Source organism: Lotus japonicus, chromosome 1 (genome assembly GCF_012489685.1).
Source record: "Lotus japonicus ecotype B-129 chromosome 1, LjGifu_v1.2".
NCBI lineage: Eukaryota > Viridiplantae > Streptophyta > Magnoliopsida > Fabales > Fabaceae > Lotus > Lotus japonicus.
The window spans coordinates 107682612-107707030 of record NC_080041.1 but is presented as its reverse complement, the minus strand read 5'-3'; the positions used below and the strand labels follow the sequence as shown (position 1 = coordinate 107707030).

At 31.9% G+C, this 24419-nt stretch overlaps 2 protein-coding genes and 1 pseudogene across 2 annotated transcripts; 2 read left to right on the top strand and 1 right to left on the bottom strand.

The window, feature by feature from the left end:
- The first annotated feature begins 89 nt into the window (after positions 1-89).
- LOC130728945 (uncharacterized) lies at positions 90-2819 on the top strand. Its single transcript, XM_057580531.1, has 5 exons — positions 90-568; positions 652-818; positions 1071-1154; positions 1300-1388; positions 1491-2819. Exons 1-4 carry the CDS (start codon positions 546-548, stop codon positions 1326-1328), a joined length of 303 nt encoding a protein of 100 aa, XP_057436514.1. The 5' UTR covers positions 90-545; the 3' UTR covers positions 1329-1388; positions 1491-2819.
- Positions 2820-4244: 1425 nt separating this feature from the next.
- LOC130728944 (importin beta-like SAD2) lies at positions 4245-9041 on the top strand (annotated as a pseudogene).
- Positions 9042-10478: 1437 nt separating this feature from the next.
- On the bottom strand, positions 10479-13640 carry LOC130717974 (LEAF RUST 10 DISEASE-RESISTANCE LOCUS RECEPTOR-LIKE PROTEIN KINASE-like 2.4; the record flags this gene model as incomplete). Its single annotated transcript, XM_057568397.1, has 3 exons — positions 10479-11859; positions 12376-12414; positions 12671-13640. Coding segments are annotated over 3 exons (2220 nt in total), but the record flags the coding sequence as incomplete, so codon positions are not given.
- Positions 13641-24419: the final 10779 nt, after the last annotated feature.

The following is a 24419-nucleotide window of genomic DNA, read 5'->3' as shown; positions in this document are numbered from 1 at the left end:
TATAAATAAACTAGAATATTTTATTCATCCTCTCCAATATTTTTAAATATTTTATTCAATCCATCCCACTAATCTCTTTCTCCCGGTATCTCATCAATGCTTTTTCTCTCTCTCACTATCTCTTTTCTCTCCCTCATTAAATCCGGCCACATTTATTTTTGATTTCCAATGCTTCTCTGTTCATCCTTCAACCAGAATATTTTCCACACACGTCTTCCAAGCTTGCACTCCTCCCAAATATCACCTCTCAACCACTCACAATAATTTCACACCAACAATTCATGGCAATTTTGAATTTCAAATTCAAAAGTTTGTGGCTATCTATACTATCCCTAAATACCTTTATATCATTTTCAACAGATCTGTTTATCAAAGAAAAACTCACCTGACTTTTCCTTGAACAATCTATGGCTCCCTCCACAATTTTCCTTTTCCGACCTCCTTCTCCGCTCCCAGCCCGAGCCAAAATCTGCGATCTACCTCCGATCACTACCTGAACTCCTTCTCCTACCCCTTGCACCGAATCCTCCTATCCCCAGAGCCCCATGATTTATGATTTATGGCTCAGGTATCTTCCTTGATTTAGGGCTTCATTGATTAACAGTTATTGTTTTCATCATGATTTAGTGTTTTCAGCTTCTTAATTTTTAGGTATCTTTTCCATGGCATTCCATCTCTAACTGCATCGCTAGACGTCACTGTCACCGCCGACGATAACGCTTTTTTAACCTCCGAGACCCAATCCCTCGACTTCTACCTTTCCCCCTTCGAGCTAAGATTTCCGTTCGATTCCGATTCTAAAGAGACTATGACCAAGTGTAAGTTACTTTTTTCATTCCTCGCATCTTTAGTCAATGTGTCCAGTCTGCAAGATTTTTTTTGGTTTAGCTTTCTGTTGCTGTATAATTTTCTGCAATATGTGACTCTTCCAATTTCTCCCTTAGTAATTTATGATTCTCAATTTTTGGGTTCATTATGGGAATTCCTTTCCCAATTGTTAGAAGGTCTGGGATACCTAAGGTAAATCTTAGCAACCTCCTTATTCTAATGGTTGGTTTCATGCATTTCAGACAGATTTCTTCAAGAACCTAATACAGGGAAAGTCAGTTTGACAGTACGAGTGTTGATTTTGCATCTGATTTCTTATTACAAAGGTATGTACAGATTTCATATAACTCTCTATTCTTATGACACTTTTGTGGCGATTGGAAAGATTTCATGTTATTTTTGCACATCATCTATCTGAGTATAGGAACTCTTCACCCTATTAAAACTTATAACTTAGTCCATTGTTTACAGATTTTTTGAACTATGGGTACACCAAGTGAGAAAAGTTGGCCATGATTATCCAAATTACCTTGCTATAAAGCAAATTTTGTTAAGCAACCGTAAGTTTGGCTCCTCTCTTTTCATTTTTAATATTGATGATTATGTATTATCCTATTTTTATTCTCTGTAAACTCTCTAAGTAGAAGTTATTGATATTTCAGGTATAATATGCTAAGGAAGATATTTCCAGCAAAATCTTTCACTGGTTCCCCAGTTTTATCTGAATTGGGATATATGGCAGAGTTTGATATGAAGGCCATTATTGGTAGTAATCTATCAAATATTTCCAACTTCAACTATCATTGGTAGTAATCTACTACATTAACTTGGGTTAGCTTTAATTGGTCTAAAAACCAACTAACCACATGTAGGATCTCATTATGGTAGGTACCTTTAAATTTTCATGGCATGGCATTAGGAAGTTTTTCCTTATGCAGAACTCTCAAGTCCTCGAAAACATACCAATTCAACTGGATATAATCAAAATAGTGCATCGTTTCTAAACACACTTTCAAGTTATTTCTATTTCAGCATGTTAGAATCTCCCGTGCTTACCATTATTGGAGTATACAGTATACAGGTTGTGAATGAGATACTTGGCTGGGCTATGAGGTTCCTTCACACAGGATGCTCTCAAAGATTTCTTAAATTGTTGGAACAATACAAGCAATCTTCACTCTACCATGTCCCCATCTATTTGGGAAAATTGTATACATGTATACACTCCTGATCAGACAGTCAATGACCATTTGAGCTAAGTCTTCTATATAGAATTTCTTGACTACAAAATCTCTATTTGTTTGAACATGATTATGATGGTTAAGTTTTTTCTTTATACTCAAATGCAGTTTTGTCCTAGCTGTTTTCATGAGATCTTTTGTGTTTGGTCTTTTGACTAGAATTGTCTCTATTACTGTAAAATGTTTTTCTAACTTATCTTAATATTCTAACTCTTCACCAATCTTTATAAGCATATACCCGTTTTATGCAGGTCCAAAATGGTAGTTTTTAAATTTTCAATGAATGGTAGTTTAATTTTGTGTCTCTTTTTCTCTTTGTGCTTCTCTCTTGATATGCTATATTTAATTTTCCTTACCTTTTTCAGGAAATTCATTCACCAGAATCCGTCCTTCTACATGGAGCTTTCACTAAGACTTCCACCCTAAGCTTCACATATAGAGTTCCTGTTTATTTTTCTGCTTTGTTTGTTTCTTTTAAAATGATGATATGTGATTTCAATTTTTTCTTTACCTTTTGTTCAGCATCAAAGAAATTTGTCTGTTGGAGAAGACTTCCACTGTCAATCTACAATGTGAAGACTCAGCATCTAAATAATATACCGAAAAATTTACTTCAAGCAATGGCTATGAGGATGTCCATGTCTACATTTACCTTCATGTTCTTCTTATTATTATTTTAGACAACATTTGAAACCGAAACTGGGTGACATTTTTATGTGCAATATCATGGGCCAATTCACCTCACAATAATTTTATGTTTGTGCAGAAAAATTACTATCCTTTTATTTTGTTATTTAAGTAATTTAGTATGGAAATAATTTCATAAAATCTTTTTGTCATGTATTATAAAACAAAATCATTATTTATTATATGATTTCCAATGACATGTTTTTTGTTAGTTCCCCAATAAATGGAGCAAATCATAAAAAAAATTACTAACTAAAAGGGAAGTTTTTTGTTATTTGATCAGTTATTGTTACTTTCAAAAAAAATTATTGTTCTTTTTTTAACAAAATGAGTAGTAATTTTTTTTTTCCTGCTGCAATTTAACGTTAATTAAAATATTTATGTTTCTTTATTTTCAATTTATAACTTCTTTCAAAGCAATTAATTTTTAATAATAGGTAATTTCCTAATATTGTAATTAATTTTCTAATAAATTCCAGCAATAATATATTTTTTTTTATTGATTTTTTAAAATTTGTAAACTGACATTAGTAAAAATATAAGATTGTAACTAATGTTAAATAAAAATATAAAAATAAATTAAATAATTTTATGAATAAGTATGTACAATTTTAATGTGAATGTAAAATTATGTCACACAAAAAATAAAGATCTTATTAATATCTAAATTAATATGATTAGATCAAAATTAGTTATTAAAAAACATAACACAAGTACTAATATTTACAAGAAATTAATTTAATAAAAACTTTTGTTTTACTCTTTCATAATTTTATAATTATAAGTATAATAATTAAGTTATGAAAATATGGCGTGCATATATTATAAGATTCTTTTGTAACTAAGATTAGAAGACATTAATGCATATACGATTTATATTATTTATATTTAAATTACAAGGTTAATGACTCCCCAAACATTCTGAAAGAAAATACTTTCACAAAAAAATTAATATATATATTTTTCATAATTTTAGGAGTAAATATATATATAAAAATTGTGTGAAATTTTGCGGTCGTGTGATATTCGTTGTGGTTTTCAAATAATTTAAGTGTACTGTTAATCATTTTAAGAGAATTTTATGAGCAATTATATATATCTGTGTATTTTGGTTTCACTTTCTAAAACTCGAACCTAATAGATTGAAATGTATGTATTTACATCTTCAAGACAAAAATCATTTATACGTCGCATGTGCAAAATTGATGATTTTGACTTACTAATTTTTTTTGTTGTAATCTTTAAATTATTTAAATCGGTGTATGAGTATAAAACATTAGATGTGTCCAAATTTATGTTTTTTTGAATATTTTAATCTTTATTATGATTTTTCTTTCATTATTAATATCTTAAATTATTTATAATCAAAATGCTTATTGGTGTGTCAAATATAATAGTAAACTTCGCCGTGCAGCGCACGGGTAAAAACACTAGTTATGTTTTATTTTAAGTTAAAAAAATTAAGTTTTTTGAAATCTAAATTATTCAATTTTTTTTTACTCATAAAAAAAAAGTGTCTTGAATTTATTTTGAACACAGATCAGCAAATATCTTCTTGAGAGAAATATTTTGATGTTAAAACTAATAATATAAAAAAAAGTATAATATAATTTCAGTGACCAATCACACGGTGCTTTCTTCTTCTTCACCACCGCGGGAAGGAGAGCTCCGCCGCTTGCCACCACCATATTTGGTAAGCTCTCAACCTCTCATTGCTCCTTCTTAGTCCAGATGATACATGCATGAAGCTTTTGCAGAGTTAGCTTACCACCGTTCTCGTCGCTAGTTTTGGCGCCATGGATCTTCAAAGTCTCGCTGGTATACTCCATGCTGCTCTCAGCCCCAACCCCGATGAACGGAATGCAGCTCTGCACAGCTTGGATCAGGTGCGACTCTCTTTCATGTTACCAGTGAATTTTTGTTATAGCTAGTGAATTTTGGTGTCAAGTAACCAATTATTCTCAAGTAACCAATTACCGATCAAGTTTTTGGGCTAACTTATCGTTTGACATGGTATCAGAGTCTCTATAACTAAGGGATCAAGAGTTTGATCATTGTCGCCCCCAATATCTGATAAAAAAAAAGTGGAATTTTCAGGTGGTCTGTGCATTATCCACACTTCAGACCCAAAATGGGCTCTTACATGAGGGGGCGTGTTAGAATAAGAATATAAAACAATTCATGTGGTCCTTACCCAACAGCTTAAACTTTTGGATAATTGGTTACTCGACATAGCTCCCATATTTGGGAGGTCTCCACGATAAATTGATCTAGGATAGACTCTGATACCATGTCAAGTAACCAATTATCCTAAGAGTTTAAGCTTTTGGGATAATTGGTGGCTTGACATTTGGTGTATTGAATGTTTGGTTGCCCATTTATGGGTGCCAGTGTGCTGTTAATCGCGGAAAATAATCGAAAGCCAAAAATCCGCTATTTCAAGCCCTCAAAGCCGCAAATATCGTAGTGGGGGTGAGCCTCATAGGTCATAGCGCTACACAATAGTGCTATAGCGTCGCTATAACCCCTATTTGACAACACTGATGGGTGCTAAGTGAATGTAGTAGGGTTTCAATTTCAATAGGATGAATTTCTTTTTAATTTTTTATTATTGTATATTTGTATATACAGCTTCAGTATGCACCTCAGCATCTGGTGAGGCTGATGCAAATCATTGTAGACAACAACTGTGACATGGGTGTACGACACGTTGCTAGCATTCATTTCAAGAACTTCATTGTGAAGAATTGGTCTCCTATTTATGGGTCTGGTATATCCCTTTATCCAAGGTGGTGATTAGATAATCAATTCCTATGTTTGCTGATGATGCATGCTCTTTTTTCTGTGTTGAATATGTAGATGTCCAACATAGGATGTTGCAGAGTGATGAAGACATGGTGAGGGATAACATTCTCATATTTATCACCCAAGTTCCTCCTTTATTGAGGATACAACTTGGGGAATGCCTAAAAACAATCATAAATTCTGATTATCCTGTAAAGTGGCCTCATCCTCTTGAATGGGTGAAGCATAACTTACGGTGTGAAGAAGAAGTATATTGTGCCTTATTTGTGCTGCAGATTCTCTCTAAAAGATTCATGTTAATTTCAACTAAGAAGGGGGCACCTGGTTATCACATTGTTGAGGAAACATTTCCCCACCTTCGATATATATTTAACAGGCTTGTCCAAATTGTTAATCCATCACTTGAAGCAGCAGATTTAATCAAGTTTATCTGCAAAATATTCTGGTACTCCATACATGTAGACATTCCGCAACATTTGTTTGATCAAGACATCTTCGATGTTTGGATGGTATCTTTCCTGAATTTACTAGAGAGGCCTGTACCCTCAGAGGGCCAGCCTGTTGATCCTGAGCTTAGAAAATCTTGGGGTTGGTGGAAGGTAAAGAAATGGATAGCTAACATTCTAAATAGGCTCTTCACTCGTTTTGGTCAGTTCGAGATGGTGTTTTCTCAACGCACAGTCTTCACAATGTTTCATAAGCATTATGCAGGGAAGATCTTAGAGTGCCACTTAAATTTGTTAAATGTCGTTCGTTTTGGGGATTATTTACCTGACAGAGTTATCAACTTGATTCTTCAATATCTAACCATCAGTATTTCAAGGAGAAGTTTGTATGCTCTAATTCAACCTCGGCTTGATGTCCTACTTTTTGAGATGATTTTTCCATTAATTTGCTTCAACGATAATGATCAAAAGCTTTGGGATGAAGATCCACAGGAATATGCAAGGAAAGGCTATGACATATTTGAAGATATGCATAGCCCTAGGACTGCTGCAATGGATTTTGTGAGTGAGTTGGTCCGAAAACGTGGGAAAGAAAATCTTCAAAAGTGTATTCAGTTCATAGTTGAAACTTTCAAAAGGTATGATGAAGCTTCTATAGAATATAAGCCCTATAGACAGAAAGATGGTGCTCTTCGTGTTTTTGGGACACTTCATGACAAATTCAAGGAGACCGAGCCATACAAATCTGAACTTGAGCACATGTTAGTGCATCATGTCTTTCCTGAGTTAAACAGTCCTGTTGGCCACCTTCGAGCTAAGGCGGCATGGGTTGCAGGACAATATGCCCATATTAGCTTCTCATATCAGAACAATTTCCAGAGGGCATTGCAGTGTATTGTGTTAAGATTACAGGATTCTGAACTTCCTGTGCGCGTTGATTCTTTTGTTGCTTTGCGTTCTTTCATTGAAGCATGTAAAGATATGAATGAAATCTTTCCCATTCTTCCTCGACTCCTTGATGAGTTTTCCAAACTTATGAACGAGGTTGAGAATGAGGCCCTTGTGTTTACTTTGGAGACAATGTTGGACAAGTTTGGGGAAGATTTTGCGCTTGCACTGTACTATAATTTGGCAGGTGTGTTTTGGAGACGTATGAACACTATAAAAGATGATGATGAAGCAAGTCGTAATCGAACCACAGGAAGCGGCTGCTTACGTGCGATTAGCATAATCCTTGAATCAGTGAGCTGCCTTCCTGACCTTTTTGTTCAAATTGAGCCAACTTTTGTTCTGATAATGCGAAGAATGTTAACAAACAATGATCAAGAGTCATTTGAAAAAGTTTTGTAGATTTTGTCACATGTAACTTGCTTCTCTCGAACAATATCACCGGATATGTGGAGTCTTTGGCCATTGATGATGGAAGCACTGACAGATTGGGCTACCAATTTCTTTCCAAATGCTTTAGTTCCTTTTAACCACTACATTTCAAAGGGAACTGCTCATTTCCTTACTTGCAAAGAACCCGACTATCAACAGAGTGGGGAACGTGATTTTATCCGTGAGTTACTTATACATGATTACCTCGACGATTAGCTGTTGAAACTTGGTGATTGATAGTATATAACTATATATATTTCTTCTTCTTCTTATTACTACTATTTTATCTGATATTTCTGGTGTTTTTGTGGTTTGTATATAATATTACAGGTAATGTCAGATAAAAATATGGAGGATAATAATATTGTGACAGCCTTAAAGCTTATTGAAGTTGTCTTACAGAATTGCAGAGGACAAGTGGATCATTGGGTCTCTCCTTTTATTTGCATTACGGTTGAACGCTTGCGTCAAACTGACAAATCCTATTTGGAATGTCATTTCATACAAATGGTAATAAATGGGTTTGTTCCAATCAAGAATAACATAAATGGATGAATTTATCATGAAATTGGCTTGCGTTGCTTCTTGGTTAGTACTAATAGGAGACAATTATTTCAGATTGCAGATGCTCTTTATTACAATGCAACTCTTACTATCAGCATATTGAAAAAGTTAGGTGTTGTCTCAGAAATCTTCCATCTCTGGTTTGATTTGCTGAGCCAAGTCCAGAAAAATGGTAGTCGTGCTAATTTCAGAAAGTCTGTTCATTTTCCCTCTCTGTAACCATTCCTCCTTGTGCATTACTTTATTTCTCTGTACCCTTCTGCTTCCAATAAAACAGTGCCTGTTATTGCGTGTGAAAATTTGAAGGTCTTCTTAACTTTATGCAGGAAACATGAGAGGAAAGTTTGCTGCCTTGGTTTAACATCATTACTTACAGTCCCAGCTGATCAATTGCAAGAGATGGCTTTAGGCGACGTGCTCTGCGCCACTCTTGATGCTCTACATGTCTACAAGGATCAAATTACCGGTCTGTATGTTTGTCCTGTTATAGTCATGCCAAATTTAGTTTTGGTTTGTGAGTGCTTAATTAGTTTTCAGTTTGTTCTACTCGCTGTGCAGGAACTTTAAGAGATAAAAAATACTACGAAGATGAAGATGGCGGTGACAGTTTATATGCCTCTGATGATGAGATGTACTATGGTTTTCCCAATGATGGGTATCAAGATAATGCTATCACACTTGGAAAGTGTATTGCACAGGCAACGAAGCCATTCAACCCCCACGGCGATGATGATATAGGTGATGAATATAGTGATGATGATGAAGAGTTGCAGTCCCCAGTTCAAGAGGTGAATCCTTTAGTTTTCTTTGTGGACACGCTCAAAGCGATGCAGTCATTAGATCCATCAGGGTTCAAGAATCTCCACCAAACGCTTGATCCTGTTTATCAACACATTGCTAGAAATATAGCTAGAAGTGCAGAAGAGATTGAGAACGAAAAATTAGAGAAGGCAATTATCAATATGTCGCTACAAGAATAGCTAGAAGAGCAGAGACTGAAAAGGAAAAATTATACAAGATAACCGTTGCTACAATTGGATGTACATAAACTAATGTGGGTATGATTTAAGTGATGAAAATATTTGGTCAATTCGAATTATGTTATATTTTATGTTATATTATATATTTACTTTTAAATATATATGTGTGTGTGTGTGTGTAAATATAGAGTATGATAATCTTAATATAAAAAGAATATTCTACATTTATTTGCATTTATAATATAATAATTTTTTCAAATTTTTTTAATTAACTTCAGAGTAATTATAAATAAAAATATGATCAACAAATATGTGGTATGGGATTAGAAAATCTATATATTATACATTTATTTATGTTTTAAAGTAAAAAGCTCTCACTCGGGTCTCAGGGGTTAGCATTTTTTATGAATTGTTTAAATAATTTTAAGAGTAAATATATAATATATATTAAAGTATGATAATTTAATATGCTGTACGAGATTAGAGAAAGAATATTCCACATTTATTTATGTTCAAATCCCATGGTAAAAAGCTTTCACAAGGGTTCCTAACAGCGCCAACGGAAGTAGCAGAACTCTTTGCTGTGTTCTGTTATCATATCTGGAAGGCTAGGAATTTATTGTGTTTTGAGGAGAAAGAGAGCTCTGTTCAAGGTGTGGTGTCGGATGCAATGGGAAATCTGAATGAATATAAGCATTGGCAGCAATTGGGACGGGGTGAGATGGGATTTGGAGCTCGGGACAGACCTCAGCAGCGCTGGCAGGTACCTCTTCCAGGGAATATAACACTTAATGTTGATGCATCTGGAACTGATTCAACTTGGGGTCTCGGTCTAGTAATCAGAAATCATTTTGGAAATGTACTAGTTGCTAGAACAAGGTCCATGAGATGTGCAATTGGATCTGAGTATGCGGAAGCAAGTGCAATTAAGATGGGGTTACAGATGGCTTTGGAATATGGTTTTACTGCTATAAGGATTGAATCAGACTGTCTTGGTATTGTGCAGTCTATATTAAAGCGGCAATGCAATGGCTCTTACCTTGGTGTTCTGTTACAGCAGATTATTAATTTAGGTTGTCAATTTGATGTTTTTAATATATGTCATGTGACTCATGTAGGTAGAGATGCTAATAGGGTGGCACATGAACTGTCTAGATTTTCCTTGGCTCATGATGATAATGAGTGGATTGGTGTCACTCCCTTGTGTATTCAACAGCATGTACTTTTGGACATTATGTTCCTCTCCTTAATGAATTATTACTTTATCTGTCAAAAAAAAAAAAAAAGCTTTCACAAGGGTGGATATTTTACTTGAGAATATTTTTATTTTTATGTTAGAACCAATATTATGAAGAACTTATAATATAATTTAAGGATTTTGTCAAAATTGTCTAAATAATTGAGTAAATATATATAAAAGTATGAGAATCTAATATGTGGTGGGATGATTAGAATATATATATATATATATATATATATAATATAATCTAATGAGTGATACTCGATTTAATGTCTCAGATGAGATGAGCTTAGCCGTCATCATAATATTTATCAACCAGAAATTCAAATGAATTATGGATTATGGATAGTTGAGCATCCAACACTTCCTATACAACAATTACAACATAGGTACCGGTCTTTACTCCAACCATTTATTAAACAACAAAAAATACCAAAGTAATCTTTTGCTTTAAAAAAAAAAACTGTTTCATCACCATTAACCTGGTACATTCTTGCTTAACACATTCAATTCAATGGAACCATCTTTTTCTGTTGTCATTGAATCTGTCTCCAGAGTATTGCCTGAAGTTAAATCTGAATTTTGCAATAATAGCTTTTCAGGAGAATGTAAGATAGGCTTTGGAGGATATGGCACTGACTCAAGTGTTCCTTCTAACATCTCCACCACTTTATTCATTGATGGTCTCTCCGATGAGCGTGTTTGGATGCACCAAAGACTGACCAAAATCATTTTCCTTGCCATCTCATGTTCCTCCTCTGTGATGACCAAAAAATTTGTGTGAACATCACCTTGCTCAAGATCCTTATATATCCAATCTGGAAAAAACATTTCACTGCTTTGTGACCCTCCACCACTATCATAATTTTTCCTTCCTCCAACCATTTCAAGAATCAACATGCCAAAGCTATACACATCAGATTTGTGAGAAACACCACCAAATGCTCGACTAAATACTTCTGGTGCAATGTACCCGGGAGTTCCTCTTGTTCCCAACATAGACACAATGCTCTCCTTCCTTTTGCATATTTTAGCTAGTCCAAAATCAGCTATTTTTGGGCAAAGGTCTTCATCCAAGAGAATGTTTTGAGGTTTGATATCAAGGTGTAAGATCCTTGTATTGCATCCTTGATGTAGGTACTCTAGCCCTCGAGCAATCCCGATTGCAACTTTGTACAAAGTATTCCAATCAAAACAGCAAATAGCATTTGGAGATCCCATTCCATTGATGAAATTATCCAATGAACCATTGGGCATGAATTCATAGATCAATACTCTTCTGTTTTTATCATAGCAAAATCCCAAGAGTGAGACAATGTTCACATGAGAAGTTCTGCTAATGCTAGAAACTTCATTTATGAAATCTTCTCCGCTCCCGCCGGATTCGCTTATCACTTTTACAGCAACAAGACGACCATCAGGTAATGTTGCTTTATACACAACGCCATATCCACCTTGGCCTAGCTTATGTACAAATGAGTTTGTGATCCTTTTAACTTCTGAATAACTATATCGCCTTGGTGCCAATGAACCATAGCTTTGCATGAAAGCTTCCACATCGTGTTCAACAAATGTACTTCTTTTCCTGGAGATCATCGTTTGTCCAGATAAACTCTTAAACTTCCTCCTAATATAAATAGCTATACTAATAATAGCGACTAGTCCTCCCACACAAGATGCCGCTACACCTGAATTAATACAAAGAAAATATATAAAAGATTAATTTAGATCAATTATTTTAAAAAACCATGACACCATATTTTAGAACAAAAGGTTCTGTCTAGCATGCACCATGGTGTTGGTGGACCACCTGATTAATTAGCTATGAATAGGAACTAATTACTTAGGAAATTAACCACAATTTTTTCCATAGCCTATAAAGAATATTGTTGTCTTAAAACCAGCTCCTAATGCACCTGAATTTATACAAAGAAATGTATAAAAGAATAATTTAGCTCAAATATTTTTAAAAATTGACACCATTTTAGGACAAAAAAGTCTGTCTAGCATAGATCATGATATATGGTGTACCAGATGATTAACTATGATATAGGTACTTATTAATTAGTAAATTTACCATCTAAATTCCTATAGTTAATTAGTGGCTTTTTCCTAACTAAGTAACTGGTACATAATCACACCACCTAATCTAATAATGTATGAAGAAATCAATAACCAAAAGCTTTGTGCTATGTTATTTTTACCTATCACAATGTTACGAGTTGTGCTCCCCCGCCTTTTATCTGCAATTCAAAAATCGAATTAGATACACAATCATGATTTGTTGTTTCAAAATAAATGATGCTTTTGCTACTAGAACTCAAGCCTTCCATTAACAGAAAGATTCTTTAGTTATCTAGATCTTATTCAAATAACTTGCACACCAAATTAACTCAGTTACATCACATGTAATCATAGTCCAGAATTGCAACATTACTAGCAAGCAAATAGCAAATAAAGGTAGGAGTATGAGAAATTAAGTGACTGGATTGGACATACCTGGAGCTGGGGCCCTATCTGAAATGCATGAAGATTGATGAGGTCCATCCTCGCAGAAACACCTGAATTTTCCATCAAACCCACACGCTCCTCTAGTATCAAGACATCCTGTGCACTCTTGATAATTACCACTCCATCTCAACCCAAAACCTTCATTCAATACCTCGTCTATGTTACCAGCAGTAGATGCAAGTGCTGAAACTTGGGATGCCAAAACTGGAACCACAACACTCGTGCAAGCAGAGGCAAAGGATAAAGGTCCTACTCCTACAATATAGTACACAACTCTACTACCACCATCGCAGGAACTCCTATAAAACCCACTCGGAGGATCGATAGAACCGCAATTGTATAACAACGTCACGTTATTATCACCACTGAAATCATATTGAAAGGGAGAGTTATCAAATGAACTGTTCTGGTAATCACTCACAGCACAGACACCACCCCAGAAGTCATCTCTAGCCACCGTGAGCTTCTGTGTTGAATCCTCCCATTTAACAACACGGTATGTGATTGAATTGATTGTGATCTTCGCTGCACGGTCTTCACAAACGAGCTCCAACTGAGATTGACCACAGTACTCAGTTCTGTTTCCTCCCCAGAATGGGTACTTGAGGTTCCCAACACTGCTACCATCGCAGGAAAAAGCTTCATAGCAGTTCGTGTAGTACTTGCTATCATTATCAGCACAGAGGGGTGTTTGAATATTGATTGAGATTATGAAAAGGGTGAACCAGAAAGTTAAAATGGAAGATGGATGAAGCAGAGGTTTCATTCTTGAAACAGGGGAGGTGGAATAAACAGAGAAGTGATATGATTGAATAGAGAAGTGAGGAAAGATTGAATGAGTAAACTCCGCGTGGGTGCTTGGGGGTTGAATTGAGGGTGTAATCAATCCACGCTTGACTTTCAGTGCATCAAGATTTGATGCTTCTAGGAAACCAGAGAGAAACAGCAGAGCAGGAAGTCAACTTACTGCCTATAAGCTAGTTTAGTCAAACGAATAGAAGAGAATATAAGAGAAAATATGGATGAGTAATGATATATACACACCTCATTTTTTTAAACACTTCATTTCCACCTCTTTTTGTTTCTATCTCTCTCATCTTATCATCTATCACATCTCATACTTTCTCTCTCATACTTTTTCTTTTCTTTCTATCTCTCTCTTCATTCCACCTCTTCCACCTCAAATGAGAGGTGTGTAAGTAACATTATTGAATATGGATGTTCATGTAATATCTATATATATATATATATATATATATATATTTATACTATATATAAAAGCAGAGTTTCTGCATCCTTGAGGGCAAACTGGTCATTCAATAATCCATTGCACTACAACCTAATTTTCAGCATGGGTATTTTAGTAAAAATCCACATAATTTTTCAAAGATTCAATCCTGGCCGTTGATAACTTTGTGGCAACTCTTCAGCTTCAGGAGAAAAGTCAGTTTTATAGTATTCTCATTGTCTTTTGGCATTCCAAAATGAATTCATTAAGCTCAATTTTTTAGAACCTTTGAAGAGACCTTCAATCTTCATCAGTTTTTTAGATCTTCAATCTTCTTTAAGCCTTAAACTACGAGTATAAATACCCCTTTGTTCCATACTATTTTTTGTGGTTTTCTTACCTTTATTTTGCTTCTTATTTTAAACTAGATCAATCATTGACCCTTCAAGCTTGATCAAGCTTCCAAATGGTGAATGTTCTTCCATGTATTTTCTGATTTTCCCTTATATTTTATCATTTTTTTATGTTTTCTCATTTTTTTTAAAAGTGAGTGGGTCTACAAAGGATTGAGCTTCTAATTTCGAATATTATCATTTGGTTTTTCTTAATTTCAGGTTCCAATTGTGCGAGTGGAGAAGAAGACAAATGAGTGTGTTATGAGGAAACAAGCAAAGCGAGGCAATTGTGTAAAGAAATAACTAATATGTTTGTATTTTTTCCTTTAAAATGTAGTTTTCCTTAAACATTCATGCTTGAATTTACAAATTGCTATTTTGTTGGGAAAGGACTCAACTTACACCTTTTTTAGCATTTTGTTGGACGAGGACTCAACTTGCACCATTTTTTGCATGGGTTTGAAACACAAAAATAAGAATTTGTGTTTGCAATTTGGTTTAAATAACCAAGATGAAAGATTCTTGCTTCCATAGTTGAACAACTTGGAAGGCAAACTGTATTGACTAGGAAAATGCACCCTTGAAGGGTAGTTGTTGCAACAATAATGATACGTGTGATGAGGATTATCAAGCTTCCAAATCATGATTGTTATCTTTACCTTATGTTGTATCTATTCCGGCTTTACTCTTCTTATACTTTTTTTATCCTTAAAAATTAATATTATTTTGTCTCATCCATATATTCTTCTATACTTGACAAGAGTTTGAGTTAAAATATTTCAAATGATTTGTTCTATCGGTACCAGAAAAGAAGGAGGGATATCCAACTTTAATAGAGACACATACATCTTTAGAGGCGTGAGTTGAAGAAAAATGAAAGAGACAGCGGTTAAAGAACCCAAACTTGCTCATCAAGGTTTTGTAAGTTCCTTGAAATCATTATGTTCTTGAATCGACTTAAATTACTCCAATCCAATGTTAAATCTAGAAAATTTACTTAAATTTGATAGAAGAATGTTCAAATTCATTGGTACATTACTTATTTTTATTTATATTATTAGTAAATTATAATAGTAAAAGTTTGTGCATAATAATATATTTATTAACATAATAAAAGTTTAAGACTAAAATTGATAACATAATGGGTTGAAGAATATTATAGAGATGTTGATGGAAACTTTTATATGTTAATAGTACAAAAAATAATAGCAGACCAAGACATATAAATATAAATAATACTTTTCATATCTTTTTTTGTTACATAGGAAAATAAACAACAACAAGAACAACTACAAAGCAGTCAAACGATCCCTCATAATGAGGGTTTCAAGCTCCATAGGCGGAGTATCAAGCAGACAAAAAGGCAGTTCTGGGTTCGAAGCTCCTCTTTTGGCTAACCAGTCGGCAGGCATGTTACAATCACGGCTGAAGGCACTCAAAGAGACTCTCCACTTAGTGTCATGTAATTTGAAACAATATCATTTATGGAATTGGGTGAAACTTACAATTGGATAGTAAAGAGGCATAAGTTATAAAGTTGAAGTTCATTGAATAAATTTTTAGCAGTCATAAAATGTGAATTCCTAAAGTTTCATTCTATATTAGCAATTATAATAATTAATGTCATGAATAAATATTATTTATGACACTCACACACTTTGTTTACTGTAGTGTTAAGGTTGAATAAATGAGATATGCAAAAGAGTTGGAAAAATTAAAATTATAAGAGTAATATATAAAACTTGATTAAAAATAATTTAAATTAATAATTTTTAAAAAAATAATAGAATGAGTTACTATTTAAGGAAGAAATATCAGATATATAAATATGAATTAGACTTAGGTAAATGTTCAAATTGAAATAAATACAAATAGTTGATTTTTTAATAAAAAAAATCTTTGAATTTTAATTTTAATTATCCAATATTGAAATTTTAAACTAAAACCAATATAGAGTTAAATCTAAATTGAAAGAAAATTATTTAAACATCATTTACTCATAAAGCTAATGTTCATTATAAACATTACGGTTAAAAAATTAATTAAATTGAAATTGAAAGAAATCATTTAAATACAATTTAATATATTTTTAGTTTGACTTAGTAATTGAATGAATAATTGAGTTTGTTATAATAATATTTGAGTGTTATTAATCATTTAATCTTCCACTAATGCCAAGTGATAAAATTTCCAAGCAATTTTTTATTATCTTTATAATAAACTTATACTAATTTGTTTTTCATTTTCTCTCTAGATTGAAATTATAATTTCTTCTGGGAGATGCGTAAAAAGGAGAAATTTGCATGACCTTTTGCATGACTTCCTACACTCTATTATTTGGTGTATTATTGTTTTGTACTAAAACATTATGGATGGCTAGAAGTTTTATGTCGGTTTTGATTTTCACCCTCCTCAAAGGGGATCCAAAAAGCAAAACCAGCCAAAAAATACCCTCTAAGATTCTGCAGACCCAACCAAAACCCAACCAGACGGTCAAAAAAATCATGCAAAACGGGATTTCCTAATGACTAATACTTGCTAGGTTACTTCTCATACAACAGCAGCATTGCATGCTCACATTGTAGTTTATTATTAATCTTTATCCTTTTTTTTTATTTTACATGTTATTGGGCATTTAGTTCAAAAAAGGTGGATTAATAGAAGGTGAAAAGGATGGGAAGACAAATATGCATATAGATGTTGCAATACACGATTTGACGTGAGTCTTTTTCATACATTGATTGATTATATTAAATTTTTTAGACTCTCCTAAATCATTAGGTTTACTTTATTAAAATTAGAATGAAAATTGCGGAGGCAATCAACTGGTGTGTACACTTTGAGGCTTATACGGAGACCTGATGGTGGCGTACTTAAGCCAAGAAAATAACGAAGAAATTTTAGTTGTGATAGTTCATCTTTGTAAGATCAAAAACTTGGGATGCTGATGATGAAGTTCGAGATTGGGTACACAGTTGAAAGGAACCATGTTTGATGGAAGACTAGGAATTGAGCGTTAAGTAGCTTACGTGAAAGTTCTGAAGACCTTGCAACTGAGAGCAATTCAAGGTGCAATGATGAAAATACCAAGTGTACAAATTATTTTGGGATTTAGTCAGTCAAGGGCGTCAATTTGTTCTAGGTAAGCTCTTCTTTTCTATGTGAGATTCATATACATACTCTATAGTAAAGTTATTTGGATATCCAAGTAAAAATCTTTTCTTGGCTTAAAAAAACGCAAAACAAATCCGCCAGAACTCCAAGATGCGTAAACTCCCAAGAACATCCACTAAACACATCGGCTTCAGGCATAACAACACTGGTGTGAAGCAGATTCAACAATTCTTATATTCAAAATAAATTTTATTCTTTTAATTCATGATTCTTCTTTTAGTAAATCTATAAAAATAACTAAGAATATGAAAAAAAAAATGCACATTATAAAAAAAAATGAATATCTCCATGTATTTCACGGGTCACAATACCAGGACTTGAATTAAAACTTCTCGAGTCAAAATCTGTTTATATTTTCCAAATTTTTTCTTCTTCTATTTTTGTGCTCAATCAACAATTATTCTATGTGAAAACTATTGTTACCTCAAAAAAAAATTTGAAATTACTTTCTTTTTGAGTAAGACGTCTTTCTTTTAAGGAAATCATGTTCGAGTCGAGAACATCCATATCACTGTGAGGTTATATCTCTTAGGGGAAAGTTTCTTTCATTCCACATGAAACAAAAAATAAAAATCTATATGAAAATTACCTAAATGCACACCAAATTCACCTCACATAATTTGCCTAGCTTAAAACTCTCATGTATTGTCATTTTTTCTCTTTTTTTTTTTATTCTCATTTATTTCTTAGATTTCTTTTCATATGTTTATTGTTTGACATAAATAAGAATGAAAAGACACACACAGACACAGAAATATATATAATAAATTATTTTCTGCAAGAGAAAAATAAACACATTTATCATGAAAAAAATACTTACAAACTAATATTTTCTTATATCCAAAATTAAATTTTATCATTTATTAATCGGCAAATTATCTTTGGCCACTGTTAAAAAGTACTACACACACCCTTATTAATACCAACCACCCTAATATGTAGCGGTAGTGAAAATGTAACACACTTTCAAGTGTGGTACACATTGGAGGATGATAATGATAGGTGTGAGTGATATTAATATCAATGTCCATTATCTTTTAATACATATAACAACAATAACATGGATTTTAAAATTTTACGCAATAAAAAAAATGAAAATCCCCCGTGCATCGCACGGGTAAAAAATACTAATATATATATGAAAAGAATGTTTTCTTTTAGAAGATCTATGCCACATGTCCCCTCCTAAGTAATTTATTTTTCCTCCAAAACAAAAAAATCCATCCAACATTTTTTGTTTCAACATGAACATCTCATATCCTATTTAATTGACTTAATTGTCTATTTCAAAATATTATTTTTAAAATTTCGAAAATTATAATGATTTTTAATTATTAATATATTAAATACTAATAATTAATAATCATAATTATTTAGATTAAAAATGAATATTAGATTTTTTATTTTTTTATTTTACAGCTTTTTTTTTATTTTTCAAAAATACATTTGATTTCTTTTTAATTATTGTCTAAGTAATATTATATTGGTTTTGAAATGAGTATAATCAGCAAATGAATATTTGTATATGAGTATATCAAATAAATATTTTTTTTTCAATTTTCAGCATTACTATTTTTTGGCAGTACTATTTTTTTTTGGAAAACAAATAAATATTTCTTATTTTAGACACTCATCATTACTATAATTTTTAAGAAAACGAATTTTGAATTTAAAAAATAATAATGATGACAATAAAAAAATTAATGAGTCAAACATGTCATACCGAAATCATTTTGGAAAAGTAGGAAAATATCAAGTGTAATAATGGTGCATAACTCTTCAAATCAAATCAAACCAATAACTATGAATAAAGTTTCAAAAAAATTAACTATTAATAAACCATGCTTAATTAGGAAACTTTAAATTTCAATTAAATAACCAAATGGAGCATTTCACATAAGAAGATATATGATATTTTAACTTCAAACCAATAATAACCACATAGTCATTTCCAAAATAAGACAGGCATAATTAGGAAATTTTAAAACTCGATTATATTTTTTTTGGTACATCGAAAATTATAAAACTCTACTCCCTCCGTTCCTAAATATAAGACCTAGTTTCAAAATTTTGAAGTTCCTAAATATAAGACCTAGTTACAATAATCTAACAAAAGGTTTTGTACTCTTCCATTTTTACCCTCCACATTAATTACTTGTTTTCAATTCCAAAGTTACCACCTACCATTAATTACTACTATGACTTTTGGGATATCAGTGGTGAGTGCATAAATTCTGAACTTTTCTTTTCTTCTTCACACAATATTCATCTTTTCTTCTCCCCTTTCATCTTTTCTTCTCCTGTTTTCTTCTCCATTGTTAAAAGAGCATGAAGTTCAAAAAGGACTTATGTTTAAATGGGAACTGGAAACGGTTTGGTTTAGTTTGGAGGAAATGTATAATTGTTTTAATTTAGTTTGGTGGGAACAAAAAAAAATTCGTTGTTCAAATGACAGAGAGAAAAGGAAGCGTTTCTTTACCGGTTGAACAATTAAGTATAGTAAAATGATTTTTTTTTTGAAATCAATAAGTATAATAAGTATATAAAATGTAATAAATGCAATGATTAGTAGTGAGAGAAAATAATAAAGGGTAAATAAGGAAGAATGGATGCATTTTTAAAAAATCAATACACTAATTAGTCACATTAAATACTTCCTTAATAAGCGCAATTTTTTGGAATAGGTCTTATATTTAGGAACGGAGGGAGTATTATATAACTACAGTGTAATTTTTTTTATAATTATTCTATACTTGTATATTTTTCCAATTAATCAGGTATATTTATATTTTTTTTTGAAATCAGAACTTTATTAATGAATTAATGGAAAAAAACCAACACATTTATTTTCCAATGCAAAAAAAAAAACAACACGTTTCACTCTCGGCAAATAATCATGTATAACTATATTTCCTCTCTTTTTTATTTTTCCGCACTTAAAATTAAATTCTTATTTTAAGAATAAAACATATGTAATTCCAAAATATGTAATTCCAAAAGGTGATGATCTAATTTTCTTCTTTTTTTAAGTCTTTTTTAAGAATGAGTTTGTGGCTCTGGATCACTCTCTAGAAGAGATGAGTCTTTTTTTAAGTCTTTCTTTCTTAATTTAGGAAATAAAATTACGTGTTAAATTTATAGCAGTAGTAATAATTTTAGCATCATTTTGTGCATACCTCCTCCATAACAAGGCAAAGACTTTCATTTTCCACCATTTTCTATTTATCATATACTTCTTCCTCCCATCTTTGGGATTTCTGATGAAAAAAACTCATCCTGCTTTTTTTTCTCCGTTCGTCTACTTCATGATAAATTATGTGCATTAACTTATCAATCATGTGCATGGTAATGCTTTTTATCTTAATGCAAAAATAATTAATTTTGCTATACCTGCGCACTGGTTAGAATTCATTTGCTCTTTTGAGACATTTCTCACATTATTTATTTAATCTATAACATTCTCTTTCACCCGTTCTTTGTGGCATTGTGTTTATCTTATTTTGATTTATTGTTTTCAGAGTTTTATTTCCATTTTTTTATAATTCTCTACCACCACTGTATATCGTAATATTATAAGTTTATTATTGGTTACATTATCTTCTTATTCACTCATTTCTATTTGTTGTGTAAAATGATTTATTTCATTTTTCATGATAGGGGTGTTCGCGGTTCAGTTTTTAAGAAAAATTCATCTGATCCATTCGTTTCGGTTTTATAATTTAATCATCCAATCGTTTTTTTTTTCAAATCCGATCCAATTTTATCAGTTCGGATTGGATTTCAGTTTTTCAAAGAAACTAAAAATCTTGAAATAAATAACGAAATAGAAAATAAAATCGTAAAACAAGAAGCATTGTAAAAGTTACAGAGACAAGATATCATGCTTAACACTAACATCAATATTGTAAAAATGAATTAAGTACGCACTAATATTATGATTGTTAAGTGATGACTGTAATTTGTAACACTACTGTATTACCAGTGCAGAATATCTAATAATTAACTCTATCTAAGTTGATTATCAACCAATGTTACAAACATATTGTTTTGAGTAAGAGGCAAAGGAGCAGAACAATGAGGGTTTCACTTTCTCTGAATGAAAATAAGACATATGTGATATGTCTCCTAACTTGCAAATGGTTAAACACATTACTCTAAAGATTTGGGTATATATGGAATAAAACATTATAAATACGGTTAAATGGGTAATTATGTATGTCAAAATTTAAATAAATAAATACTTTCGGTTTGGTTTGGATTTGTTCGATCTTGAACATGGGAACTAAAAACCAAACCGATTCATTAACAAAACATAGGTTTTTACGGTTTTCAGATTTTTTGGTTATCAGTTTTTTCGGTTTTTTGTTTTTTGGATCGGTTTGAACAGTTTTAATTGGTTTGGTTCGGTTATGAACACCCCTATTTCATGATCTTATTTTTACTCATTCTTCAATTTTCGATTCACCATTATATATTGGTTCACCCCTTTTTTAAATCATGAAGGGGAGAGACATAAATCCTTCAATTTATCTGCATGGATTGATAAAATGGATTTTTCCTCCATCGTCCCTGGTAGGCGGTGGTTACCAAAGGTATGATCGAAGAGCCAGAGACAAAAAGGGGGAACGAGTTGAAACTTAAAAGTAATAGTCATGTGAGACTTTATTCAAAAATAAGAGAAGTCTTTGGATCTAAATAATTTTCGTAAATTATCTATTATTTTGGTTTTTTTAATCTGGTGATTTTTTCCTGTGATTTTATTTGAGTTTTATAAGAAGTGGAGTTTCATTTTGTTGTTAAATATTGATTTCTCTTTGAAATTAAAATTTTGAATCAAATTATATGTTATTATTATTGTTAATGTTATTATAAATAGAAACATTGATATGAAAAATAATCAATCAAATATTAATAATTAAACATGTATTAAAAAATTAAAAATATTGATTTAATGTATATACAAAAATTTGAATGAATTTAAGTCTTATAATTTAAAACTAGTGTTTTTTCACCCGTGCGTTGCACGGGGAATCTGTCTGTCTTATTTGATACGTCGATCAATATGTTGTTTTTTAAAATATATTAAACAATAAATGAAATAGAAGAGTCTGAAATGCGACTCAAAGTGAACAAAATGACTTCTCTTCTAAGCCTGATTCAGATCAACATGAACTCGTTTGACATTCGTCATGAACATGAAGACAATAGCACAAATCATAGATATAAGGAATTTCCAACATATTAAACAACAGATGAAATAAAAGAGTCTATAATACTAAACAAAATGGTCAAAAAGTCTTAAATTGAAACCTTTGTTGCATACATTGAAATTTGTGCAATTGATTAACTAATAAAAGGGACTGTCTAAATGACCCTTGATAAAAAATGGGTTAAATCACCCAATTTTAGGTGTTCCAATGATATTATTATATGTGTTTATAAAAAATTTCAACTCATGTTATATGTGTCACATAAAATCCAACTCATTTCATTATTCATTTTTTTTTATATTTTTGTCAAATTCATTTTATTAAATAATTTATTTATACTTTAAACCTATCAATTAGGATAAATTACACATCGAAAGTATTTTCTAAAAAAAAACCAAGAATCCCTAATCCCCAATTTTGAAAGTTCTGATTTAGAACCAGAAGTCCAATCATTGATAATCATTGGGAAATCTTAAATGTCCTGTTTCATGAAATTGGGTATGGGCGGAAGCACCTCCTTCTTCCACGATTGGAGGAATGTCCTGTTTCATGAGTGATCCATGGGCTATGTAGAACGTGTCCTTCACGCCATAACCAATTACTATCTTCTTCTACCTCAACCAGACATCCACCTTTGATAACACAAACACAACAACAATATTCTAGGACAGCTAAAATTTTCTATTGGTGTATATATAAAGATTCAAAATGATGGATGAGACACGCGAGTGTTAAAAATTGAAAAGGAAAAAGAAAAAAAAAAGTTCTGTGCATTCAGCCCAGAAACGCAGGTGGCGGCGGCGGCCGGAATTTGAATTTCCGGTGAGTTTCAATGGGAATTTTACAGGAAATGAATAATTAAGAGTGAATTTATTTTAAAGATGAATAATTTCTTATGTGATATTTTCGGTGATTATCAATGGTGGGACTTTTGATCCTAAATTGAAAGTAACATTCAAAATTGGGGATTAGGGTTCTTGGTTTTTCTTTTAAGAAAAATGTTCATTGTGTAATTTATCCTAATTGATGGGTTCAAAGTATGAATTTGATAAAAATATAAAAATAATGAATAATAAAATGAGTTGGATTTTATGATGACACATGTAATATCTGACTTGGAATTTTTTAAAGACACATGTAATAAAACTATTGAAACACCTAAGCTTGGGTGATTTAACCCAATTTTTACCTAGGGTTATTTAGACAACCCCCTAATAAAAAGATTGATTAATGAAAAAATGTATAAGGAGATGGTTTAATGGTGGCTAATAAACAATAGCTGAGTTAATCTACAGTGAACGCGATTATGCGTGTTCGTTTCCAGTCATTTGTTCTCAAAAACTTCTTGGTAGACAACATTGCGCGTGGAGTTTGAAATTACCCCTTGTTCATCTACAATGACCAAACAATCTACTTTTATGTACATCGGAAAATAAGTAAATACTTTTATGTACATACACTAGTAAAAAATTGGTAAATAATTATAAAATAAATTGAAATTATATTACATATGATTTTCAATTAATTCTAACATAAAACTATTTTCATTTAAAAGGTTCATTTCCATGTGATCTTTTTACGTGAAATTTTTTAAAACTTTTTTTACGTGTAATTTTATGTTATTTTTATTATTTTCCAAGATAAGTAGTTCCATTTCAATTTCCACTATTTTTTAATAGTCAGTTTGCCTGCGCAGAGTTTTGCGTGATACTAAGGGAGAGAAGAATGTG